Source organism: Pseudonaja textilis, chromosome 5, assembly GCF_049901715.1.
Source record: "Pseudonaja textilis isolate UNSWEBS1 chromosome 5, rPseTex1.2, whole genome shotgun sequence".
Classification (NCBI taxonomy): domain Eukaryota; kingdom Metazoa; phylum Chordata; class Lepidosauria; order Squamata; family Elapidae; genus Pseudonaja; species Pseudonaja textilis.
In genome coordinates, this window is record NC_141994.1 from 28,504,815 (window position 1) to 28,517,335 (window position 12,521).

A 12,521-nucleotide genomic window follows, 5' to 3' on the forward strand; every position below is an offset into this window, starting at 1 on the left:
CAGGCCTTCAATATAACTGTTGCTAACATACTTACATATTCATCTGTATAACTTTCGATTTTCTTTTTAGCCAGGAAGCCGTTAGCAAGAAACTTCTGGCTTTCTGCATCATCACCAACCAAGTGACTGAAAGGGAGAAAAAGGAAGCACAAGATTTTTAATGAAAATAAAATGAAATTAAGTAACTTTATATTGCTCTGGCCAACTTTAAACAACATAAAATAACATGGAAACATGATAGAAGTAAAATAAACAGACAGCACAGATGTAACTTTCTTGGTGCCAGATAAATCATTTTGATTACTAAGGCTGTTAGTCTTAAGACTCAGTAAAGGGGACAATATAAATTGTAACAAAAAAAACAGATTAGCTACTGGGAAAAGGAGGCAATACATGTAATTCTCAACCTATGATCACAAATTTTTATCGTTAAACAAGGTGATTGTTAAGTAAAATAGTGCCTGATTTCACAACCTTTTTGCCACAGTTATTTGAATCTCACAGCTATTAAGCAAATCTGGCTTTGTAGGAGAAGAGCAGGCAAAGGTGAAGGGATAGAGTTAAATATGCCACCAGCTTAGTCTTTAGATTGTCATAAATGATTCAAGTCCAGCCCCTTGAATTCCTTTGACCCTTATAGAGCCATGGTGGTGCAGTGGTTAGAGTACAGTACTGTAGGCTACTTCTGCTGACTACTGGCTGCCAGCAATTCAGCAGTTCGAGCCTCACCAGGCTCAAGATTGACTCCTTCCGAGATGGGTAAAATGAGGACCCAAATTGTTGGGGGCAATATGCTGACTCTATAAACGCTTAGAGACGGCTGCAAAAAGCACTGTGAAGTGGTATATAAGTCTAAGTGCTATTGCTATAAGTGCTATTTAGTGCAGATTTAGTGCTGGCCATTAATTGACCAGATTCTAGTGTGAAAGCTTGACTAAATCTGTACTGCAGCTTGATGTATAATCCTGATCCTTTGTGCCTGACATGCTTTACTTATTTACTGCTTTTTGGAAATGGTGATTACATGACTTCAGGATGCTGAGCCATTCTAAATACATGCCAGTTGCCAAATGCCCAAATTTTGATGACCTGACCACGAGGATGCTACAACAGTGATAAGAGTGAGATTGGTCATAAGTCACTTTTTTCAGTGCAGATTAACTTTAAACAATTGCTAAATGAATGGTTGTAAATAATGTAAATAGTCATAAGTCACTTTTTTCAGTGCAGATTAACTTTAAACAGTTGCTAAATGAATGGTTGTAAATAATTAAATAATGGATATTGATGAAAATGAAAATGCTTGTTTCTACTTTTCCTGTAAACTACCTGTATTACACAGTTCCGGCAGTAGAATGCTTAATTGTTTAAAATCAAATGTACTGTCCAAATTATTAAACAGGTTTCAAGGCAAGACAGTCATCTGAAAATGAGCACTGGTTCCTGTGGCTTCAAATATTAACTTATATATGTGATCAGTTTGAGAGTAATAATGAGAATCCTCAGAGAAAACATTTATAATAAATTAAACAATGTGCATTACACTAAGAATAAGTGTTAAACTGTGCAGCAAACCTGCATATTTCTTTTTATATATAGGTTTTTATATATAGGTTTCCTGCCTTTTACAGGAAAAGTAGAAACAGGCATTTTCATTTTCATCAATATCCATTATTTAATCATCTGACTTCCTCCAGTGAAATTCTATTACTTTTCTAACATGTTTTGGTCTTGTACTTTCTGCAACTACATTGCTTCCTACCTGCTAATAGTAGCTTTATCTGGATCAGCCATATCTGCATCATTGTCTTCAGTGCTTTCTCCACTGTTGCTCTCCTCATCAAGTTCTGTGTTGACTTTCTGTAATTCCAGACGATCCATCTGAGCAGTCAGCGATTTCCAGTAACACACACAAACACCCTGAAACAATTTCGTGTCAACAGAACTGGGCCTTTGGTTTAAAGGTTCTGCATCCACAAGATGTTGATTCTTGAAACACTTAGTTCTGTAACAGAATACAAAAAAAAATCACCAACATCAAATTAGAGAAATGGAAAGGGATGTAATAATATTTTAATATAGAAAAATGTGTATGAATTTAAATGTTATCCAGGATTTCTGGCTGACATTGCAGTGCTATCAGATGTGAAGAGCAATCTCCATGCTCCCATGCCAAGTTCTCCCTTTTGGAGGGCTCCAAAAGGAGCTAAAGCCACCCTGTAGGGGTGGTGAAGAAAAGAGGGGTGCCCTGCAGTTCACAAAGAGCAGCAACTCTCCTACTGGACTCAGGGCTTCTTCCTGCTCCCTCAATGAAGAGAAAAGGCAGATATCATGGCTGACAGGAAACTGGGTCAGCCAAGGAAACAAAGAACTGTGTAGGAGCAGTGCAGATGAACAGTGACTGCATCTGGGTGAAAAGATTCCTTTTTAGTTAGACCCCAACTTTAAAGAAAAAAAGAAAGAGGAAAATCCAGGAAATGAGACTCTTAGAACTATTTTTCAAAGTGGCAAACAACCATAGAGAGAAAAATCCTAGACCTGAAAGAAAAGAACTAAGGTGAGAAAAGATAAAGACCTTTTAAAACATAGAAAATTGGACTTTTAAATTGGGCAGGTACTGTTTTGGAAAGGCAGTATAAAATGCTGGACTATCTACCTGAATCTACTTGAATAGCTGACTTTGCTTCCATAAACTGAACTAAATTTGGATTAATTAAATCTACAAGACTTGAAACAACATTACTGGTGATCAGTGGTGGCATTTGACCATTTCTGCCCAGTTCTGGAGAGCCGGTAGTGGCGATGAGCAGCGGAGACCAAACCGGTTCTCTCCACTGCTCTGTGTTTGGCTCACCTGCCTGCCCGGCCTCCCATACTCACTTTTATGGCCAGAATTCGAAGCGTAGCTGCTTTGTGCAGCACAGAATAGCGCCGTGTGGCAACTGCTGCAGCAACTGGCATCGTGCAGGCTTGCAGGAGGTGAGTTAGAATGCCTCTGTGCCTGTGCAAAGTGCATGTTTGGCACACGCGTGCACGCAGTGTGCATGTATGCAAAGCGTGCCCACCAAGCTACGCCCATCGAATCGGTAGCAACTTTATTTGAATACCACCACTGCTGGTGAATCTACTGGTGAATGGAATATATCAGACCCTTTCAAGTTTAGAAAATTTTTTGATAAGAGAAATAAACAACATTCATTTGGAGGACTCTGGTGACACTTACTGTTCTATAACTAGTTACTTTATGATTACTGGAGACTTTATTGTGAAAATAAGGAAGACTTTTAAGTAAAGCAAATTGACTTTTGATTTGCAGAAGCTTCCTGGACTACTTAAAAGGAATTGATTAATAATCCTGAGATGTAAAGAACTATAATTATTGAACTTTCTAAGGAGTAACATTGTACTAGAATATATTGTTTTTGGACTTGAGTAAGAGTAGGACCTATTAAATTAAGGCAAGATGCTCCATCAGGGGGAAATGAGTGAGATTTCAAGAGAAATGGTGCTGATATTTCAAATCATTAGAGGTAAGCCACGCCCATAGAACCGGTAGTAAAAAAAAAAATGAATCCCACCACTGATACAGATGTTGATAAAGTTTTAAGAGAAGAATATGGGAGGCAAGCCAAAAAGAATTGAAGTATTAAAATGAATGAGAAATTATTGATAAAAGGAACATATATATATATATATATATATATATATATATATATATATATATATATATATATATATATATATATATATATATATATATATAGTGATTGGAAGGACCAATCCTGTTAGGAACTTTGAATCTGATGACTGTTAGATCGTGGATTGACGTCAGAACCAGGAAACGTTAATCTGATGGGCAAGCCAGTTAATTAGCACGTTACTGCAAAGAGCTCTGTCTGTTTGAATTTCAAAGGGGAGTCCTAACAGTTTTGCCTGCAGTTTTGAATGAGGACGTTACTGCAAAGAGCTCTGTCTGTTTGAATTTCAAAGGGGAGTCCTAACAGTTTTGCCTGCAGTTTTGAATGAGGACACATTTGATTTGCAGGACCGGCCTGAACCTTCAACCTCCTCTGCTTCTCAATCACGTTATCAGCCGGGAACGGCTGACAATGAGGAACTTATGGAGACTTCAGGTGAAGATAATAATTTAGATGATTGCTGGGTGGATGTCTGAAGCAGGCGTCTCCTTACGAGAAGAAACCAACGGGAGCACAGGAGGAGGGCAGATCAGTAATTAGACTAATTAGCTGCTGCTCTATAAAGGGAGAGAGATGACTTTGCACTTTGTCCGGAACAAAGTGTTTGTTTGCAAGGAGAACCGAAGATTTTGGCTTGGAGGATTTAAACCTGAAATATCTTGTCGGGACTTGGATTTATTTCGTTGGAACTATTAACTTGGACTATCTTGTGGAGGCTATCTACAGCTGTTATCAGTGAAGATTCCTGTTTGCTGCCTTTATTTGCGAGGACTGCTGCTTTCAGCCTTATCTGTTTATTTTGGAAGGTGGGACATAACATATATATATATGAAATACCACTCATGCATCATCACAAAATCTCCAGAACCATAAAGTCTACAAACTTGAAATTTATGTTCTTCTTGGCTTCTAGGTGCTCACTAAGCAAGAATTTTTCGAAATGACCATCAGAACATTAGTATTTTGTATATTATTATTAACATGCTCTGATGCTAAGGAGTTCTACTCCGCCTTCCCACCTGAAAAGAAATCTTTCCCAAATGCAAAACACAAGCAGAGGAGAGGTGTTTTGGATTCAGTTTCAGTTTCAAAATAGCCCTCAACTCTCTCACACACTGACAGGATGCTAGCCAGATGAATACCGATGGATGCTGGTAGGCAGAGGTAGAATTTTTCCCGCTTATTTTTCTCCTCAAAAACTAAGCATGACCACATAGTTTCGTAGTGAAGCACAGGTATTGAGCTTATATATATGCGTGTGTGTGTGTATGTGTGTGCGCGTGTGTGTGTGTTTGTGTGTGTGTGTACACACACACACACACACACGCACACACACATATATTCTTTTTTCTAATATAATGATAGCCTCATTAGAAATTTGAATAGAGGTAGAAATAAGAATACACACCTTTATATGAAGCAATAACTAGATGAAAAGATTGGAGGTTGAAAGATAGTATTATTAGGTATGTTTAAATAATAGAAAGATTGGTACTTGAATGAACAACCAAATAATGAAGGGCTATGTGTTAATATATACATGTGTATTAGCAATGGCTAATCCTAACATAGGATTAGCGATGGTGACCTGATTAGAAGTTAGAATAGAGGTAGAAATAAGAAATAGGGGGGATATTAGCAGATAAAATTTTTATATAACAGAATACAAGTAATAATTTGATGGAAAAGATCAGAGGTTGAAAGATGGTATTACCATGTATGCTTATAATATCATTGGCATTAAAATGGAATATTGAAATATTGAATAACTACTTTAAAAACATGTATATTAATACTAGGATTATATAAGTTTGATTAATATATCAACTATTATATTATCATTATTGATGTTTGTATCAAAATGAATTGTACCCAGGGGCCACACTGTTCATGTACTGATATTGATGTATACTTTAAAAAAAATCTATAAAACTTGAAAAAATGTTATCCACAGTTTCTTCTCAAGCTGAGATGCACAGCCTACATTTGGATCCAAACCCCCCTTCTGACAGCTCACTGGTTGATTTGGGGTCAGGATTTAATTCTTACAAAATATTTAAAAGTTGCACAATTACATAACAAACTGTAATGAAATGATAATACACTTGAATTAAAAATTGACAATTGTAAATACAGCATTGAGTAGTATTATTGCCCATAACATGAATCTTGCGAAAATAAAATATAAGATCAAGGGGAGTTAAAGTAATTACATTAAGTACATTATTAAGTAACAACATTAATTCACATTATTTTACATTCTCCCTTTCTCCAAAATTTATATTTGAATTCCTATCAAACTTCAGGAAGAAGCCTTACTAGTGTTTCACTTCTCTCTGTGTACTATTATTCTGGAAGTTATTTTAAAAAATAAAAGGGAAACATTATTTTAGTAAGTGCTAAAAAATGGGTGGGAACAAATTGAAAGACAAATAGAAAAAAGTGATTTAGTCATTTAGAAATCCCATAATGAGTGTAATGAAAGTTTGATGAGTTTAAGCATAATAAATTGTGCAAACATGTACACACATATTGAAAGATTGCATAAATATCTAAAAGTATTACTAATTTGACCTTTTATGACACAAGACTGCAAATTAGTGAAGGACTGAAGGAAGATTAAATGTTCTAAATGTAAGATGGATATGATGTACTCATTAAATACGACCTTTGAGAAAGAGCCAAGTCTCAGAGTTCTGATCTGCTTGGTCAGAGCCTTGACATTAAACCAGATCTCATAAACCTACCCTGGGTCCTGAGCACTGACCATCCTCCCGTCAGCACTGGAAGGGTGGGAAAGACTCAGGGAAGATCGTAGATGGAGAAGACAGGGAAAGCAGCTACTAACCCTAGTGCTGCCCTGGTTGGAGTCACACCATAGCTGCTCCAGTGAGGCAGTCCTCCCACTGGTGGCCAGGCCAAAGGTTCATGCGGAAAGGACTAAGAAGCCAGTGACGTGGAAGGAAGCCCTAGCTACCGAGGACCTTTACCAAGTAGAGGCACAAGCGGATGCCAAAGGCTGCTGAAGTGGAATTTCCCCTGAGGTTCCTTCAGTTGCCAGCTGCTCTCGTCCCGAGAGGGAAAGCGAAGGGAACCACTGAGTGGAACAAGCATAGGGAATGGAAGTACCTGACCACCTTTCACAGCCCATCAATAGAGCAGCTGAGAGAGAGGTTTGACTGCACAGAGATCTAAGAAGTGGAGCCGATGCGCTGAGTCAGACTACCTGTGGTGACAGAGGCTTGACTGGCTCAGCAGCTGCTGACTCACTGAGGCCAAGCTCAGTCCTGATGCATGAGCAGCCACCCTGCCACCCAACCAGCTGAGGCAGCGAGTCCAAGCTGAAGGAAGAGTACTCCAAGGCAGCAGCCTGCAGCAAGTCCAGTAGGGCAACCTTAGCCTCCTCCTGGATGGCACAGGTATCAACCGTAGCCTTACTATGCAGGGCTCAGTTGATTCTCCAGTCTGTGGGCACCCACTCCTCCAGGCACCCCTTCCTCCTCCTCCATCAAAGGCAAACCTGTGAAGGCCACATTTGACCCAGAGAAATTGGCATTCTTCCTCAACCAAGCGTGGACCCACCTGGACTGCTACAGCTCAGCCTAGCCATCAGACATGGTGATGGTGAATGCCATGACCACCAACCTAGAGGGGGAAGCTGTGGAGTGTGTGATGAATCTCCACAATAAAGATGTGGCAGAGTTGAGGAATGTCAAAGCCTTTGTGGGGAAGTTGAGACCCAGATTCGAGGAGGAGTCCCAAGTCTTGCAAGTGGAAGCCGAAATCCGAGACCTAAGGCAGAGGGGCCAAGCGGCAAAGGAGTATGTATGGGAGTTTCACAGAGTGGCTGGAAAACTGAGAGACTGGCCAGACTGACTGTTGGTCTAGTATTACTTTAAGGAGGGCCTGGACTAAGAACAACCATGGGTCTATGTTTACTGAGGGGTCCCCAACCGAATCCATGACTGGTACCAGATGGCCATAGTGATGGACTTTGAACTCAAGCAGTGCAAGAAGTGCACCTGAATTGAAGCCCAAGTGGACACAAGATGGTCGCTGGTTCAATCACTGACCTGTTGCCATGCTGCCTGCTAACCCCCACTTCTGCTCTAGCCTGAGCCCCCATCAAGTACTTCAGATGTTGCTAGCAGGGTCATTGAGCCTGGCTCCAACACCCCAGCTGAAAGCGACCTCGGCCACATCATCTAGGCCAGTGATGGTGAACCTTTTCAGCACCGTGTGCCCAAACCAGAATGCGCGTGCAAGCATGCAGGCGCACTGGAGTGCTAGAAACTAAAGACCAGCTGGCCAGTGTGCATGCGTATGCTGGCCAGCTGGTCTTTGCATGCGTTGGAGCACTGGAAACTGAAGACCAGATGGCTGGCACACATGCATGCGCCAGAGCACTGAAAACCTGAAGACTAGCTGGCCGGTGTGCACACCAGAAAGCAGAAGAGCAGCTGGCAATGGTGCACATGCCCACAGAGAGGGCTCTGCATGCCACCTCTGGCACGTGTGCCACAGGTTCGCCATCATGGGTCTACCCCTGTGATGGGGAACCTTTGGCACATGTGCCACAGGTGGCACGCAGAGCCATTTGTGTGGGCATGTGAGCCCCAGCCAAACTGCAGGTGCACAGTGCATGCGCATGCCTCCCAGCTGATTTTCGGTCCATTTGAGGCAGTTTTCGCCCTCCTGGAGGCTTGAGGGAAGCTTCGGGAGGCCGAAAAATGGGCCTTCCAGAAATACCTTTCAGCACATCACAACAAAAAGATTCGCCATTACTGATATATGCAACCATCAGCCTTGCAACTCTTGAACCCAAGACCCTTCAATGGTGTATCTAAACAGATATCCCAATTCCTGGCTGACTGCTTCAGCCCATATATAGCCTTGTTTAATTTATACACAGTGTTAGGCTTTTTACTTTCATACCCTGGTGCTTAAACATGTACATTTCTTCCTCTAATTCTGCATTGAAGAATGCTGTGGTCATGTCAAAATGCCGAATTTTATGGCCATGTGCCGCTGCCAACGCTAGTGCCAGCCTTATGCTTTCACTCTTCACTGTTGGTGCAAATACCTCATCATAGTGCACATTTTTCCTCTGTGAAAATCCTTGTGCCACTAATCTTGCCTTGTATTGTACCTCATTGTTGGGTAGTGCTTTCTTTTTGTATACCCATTTACATCCTATGACTTTGCAACCTTGCAGCAAAGTCATAGGATGTGAACACTTTTTGTTCACCCATGGGTTTCATTTCTTTGTCCATGGTTTCTTTCCATTTCACTTGTTCAATTTTGGGTAATGCCAATGCTTCCTGATAGTTCCTTGGCTCATACACACCTTTAGTTCACTAGCAGAATACCTATCAGGTGGAATCTGCTTTTTCCATCATTCTGACCTGCGTGGCATTGACTGCTCTTGTGTTTCAACCCTCTCTGGCTTCATATCTGAGTCATCATCTTCTCCTGACTCCTTTTCTAGTTCTTTTTCAACTTCTCCTCCCTGAACGCTGACACCATCGCTAAGTGAGTTACCATCACTAAGTGGGTCATTCCAAAAATTGGCATCAATTCTGTTCCAATTTTGCTCTGCAAAACTAATAGACCTGTAAATCACTATTCTTTTGCTCCCAACACTAAAGCCATTAGTCTTTGAGCCAGGCTCATAGCCTCTAAACCTGAGCTTTCTAGCCTTTCGTTGACCTTTTCTACTGATTGCTTTTGGAATATGCAACCAAGCATTGCTTCCAAACACCTTTTTTTTTTTTTTTTTGCAAAAATTGTATTCAATTTTCACATATTAGAGAAAGAAAAAAAAATCTTTTTTCAATGAACAGAATGATTCCAGGTTAACACATTTCCATTACAAACTTGACTTACATTTCATATTCATCTTTCACATTTGTTAACTTATCTTTTCTTAAACTTACTTTATATATTTTCTTTAATTTTAATCTTCAAGCTTTTCCCATCTTATTTTATAATTTTTCCAATACATTGCTTGATCTATTTCTTTAAATCCTTAATACATCATTATATATCTTCATATTCATTATATTTTATCTTCTTATTGTGTCAGGTCTGCAATTTAATCATCTATTAATTCATCATTCCAGCAATTCACAAATTTTCAACATAGTAATAATAATAATAAATAACAACAACAATACAACACCCCTATTTGCCAATTCCAAGGTGCCATCCCTGTGGTTAGACATATCACATAATTAATCCCCCTTAAGATTCCCATAATTTAACTTTGAGTTAACACTTTAAAAAAGAAGAAAAAGACACAATAACAATTTTCTAGTAATTACTACATTACATATATCTCTTTTAAATCTGGATCTGCAAGTTCCCTTCTCATTATCTTAAGAATATATCTAGATTTGAAACTTATAGATAAAACAAACATAATTAATCCCACCATTTCATAAGAACTAATATTGTTTCCCCTTTGACATTACTCCTACTTTGTTTGCCACAACTTATTAATTCACTTAGTATTATTGATATCTTTATTCTGATTACCTCTCTTAATTTCACAACATAAAGGGAGAAGAAGCAAACAATCACTACAATAGCAAAACAATATAAATTCCCATCTCCCATCTTGGTACTCTATATTTCACTGTTTATCATTTCTTATGTTATTGCTTATTAATTCATTTAATATTATTAATATCTTCTGATTTATCTCTCTTAATGTCATCTCATAAATAGAAAAAAAGCAAGCAATCACAGCAATACCAAAACAATATCAGTCTCTATCTCCCCTTTTAATAATCTATATTTCACTATTTTCTAAACAATCCTATCATTTCTTATTAGTTTAAACTAGTTCTAATACTCTTGCAGAAGCCCCTTCTTCATAATTCTCAATCAGCCATTATCTCTGTGCCTTTTAATTAAGCAATTCCATTTCATTGTTATGTGCTTGCCATATTCCTTTCTTTCCAAATCTTGTTTCATTCTTGCCCTTTTTTATCATTCCAATTTCTTTTTTTTTCCATTTTTTTTATTTCAATCTGCATATGCACAATACATTAATAGTGTAGCATCAATATATCATACATTTTAATATAGGCAAAATTAATAATATCAATCATATCTCTCAATGCATATATTTCACATTAATTCATAATTCTTCCATGCTTATTTTCAACCCTTCAAAACTCTCTTCAAATGCCTACCACCATATCAGTTAAACATACCTAATAATTCCATTATTCAATTTTCTCTCTGCTTTTATTTTATTTTTTAAAATAAAAAATTCTCATTTGGCAAGCAGTGTGGTTCCAGGTTTCACATCTCAATATAAACATGACCATAGTTACCTGTTCATTATATTTGTTTAGTTTCATATTGCATCATCCTTATTATTGTTAAATATTAAGTTTATCTTACCCAATTCCAATTCATGTTATATTAATACATTCTCATACCTTATTTTACAATGTTATCTAAAATTCTCATCTCATTTCTGTTGTCATTTCTCATATTACTTTTTTCTGTCACATTTGTCATTTTATCAATCCTTATCTGTAAATATAATTGTCCCTCTGGTTAATAATGCGACCTAACCAGATTACAAGACCATTAGTTAATGGAAATACGGCTTTTAAAATATATCTGGGATTTTGCCTCTGGAGAAAAAACTGTAAAGAGAAGAAGAGGGAAAAAGTTTTGCTTGTTTGGATTGTTTGATAACTCTGACATTTGGAAATTATTTCAAGATTGAAAGCATCTGGGTTGTTGTTGTTGTTTTTTTAAAAAAAAAAACTTATAATGGTACCACCGATTGATGAACTGAAAATGGAATATGAAAAATTAAAAGAAAGACAACAAAGTGGCAAGGATTCTTTGGGAGCTGCCTTCCACTTTTTAGAAATGGCGGTTTCTACGTACCAGCAAACACTGGAGGAAGGAGAAGGAGAAGAAGAAGAAGAAAAGGAAGAAGCCATCTTTAATGGACTAAAAAGTTTGATTAAGAAAGAAAATGGGAAGGAAGGAAGGAAAAGGAGAATTTAAGATTTAATAAAACAACCAAGAAAAAGAAAAATAGGATGAAAAGAAGGTACAATGTTAGAAAGCAATTGAAAAGAGAATTACAACAGAGAGGGAAACTTAAAAGGGGGAGAGGAGAGGAGGGGCAAAAAGACCAGATTGGAGAAGAAAGGGAGGAAAAAGAAAAAAAAAGCCACGGGTTAGGACAAGATTTTTTTAAAAAAGTTTTTTCTTTAGAGATGAAGGATGATAGATAGCTTATAATTAAAGAAGATTCTGCAAGAGTGCATAAGATAGTATTGTAGTATTTGTATTTGGAACAGTTTATTGGAATATTTAATGAAATATTAATGTTTAATAATGATGGATGTTGATATTTGATTAAATATTAGGAGATCTGTTAAATGATTAATGCTTAGTTAAAGTTTAATTTGTTAGTGTTTTAATATTATTATAACTTTAGTATTTTATTTTTTCTATTCTAAAACAATGTACTTATTAGAACTAGAATTAGAATAGAAATTATACATTTAATTATACTATAAGTTTGTTATTCTTTCATTTTAAGATTTAATATGTAGAAGGTACTAAGCAGAATCAGAATGGAAATTATGTATTATTTTAAGTTTTATGTTAGGAGAAGGCGTCATACTTCAAAAGCGATTACAGGGGAAATTTTTTGGTTAAAGGGAAGAGATACATAGATGTTTACTAAAGAACAGACAAAAGACATAAGTATAATGACTTTGAAATAAGATGAAGTAAATAAAATATAATTAAGAGAGTGAAAAGATGGGAGAAGTTATATAG

At 37.6% G+C, this 12,521-nt stretch overlaps 1 protein-coding gene across 6 annotated transcripts in view; it reads right to left on the reverse strand.

Annotated features, from left to right (window-relative positions):
* The window catches only part of SLC38A4 (solute carrier family 38 member 4), a 75,512-nt gene that overhangs the window by 38,018 nt on the left and 24,973 nt on the right, over nt 1–12,521 (reverse strand). For 5 of the 6 annotated variants that reach the window (XM_087934413.1, XM_087934414.1, XM_087934410.1 and 2 more), the window contains 2 exons: nt 1,763–2,005; nt 36–126 (listed from right to left, as the gene is read on the reverse strand). In XM_087934413.1, the coding sequence (XP_087790539.1) occupies nt 36–126; nt 1,763–1,881 (210 nt within the window). In that variant the 5' untranslated portion in view covers nt 1,882–2,005. Of the gene's footprint in view, nt 1–35; nt 127–1,762; nt 2,006–9,634; nt 9,786–12,521 lie in introns of all 6 variants that reach the window. The other variant, XM_087934412.1, reaches the window with a different exon arrangement.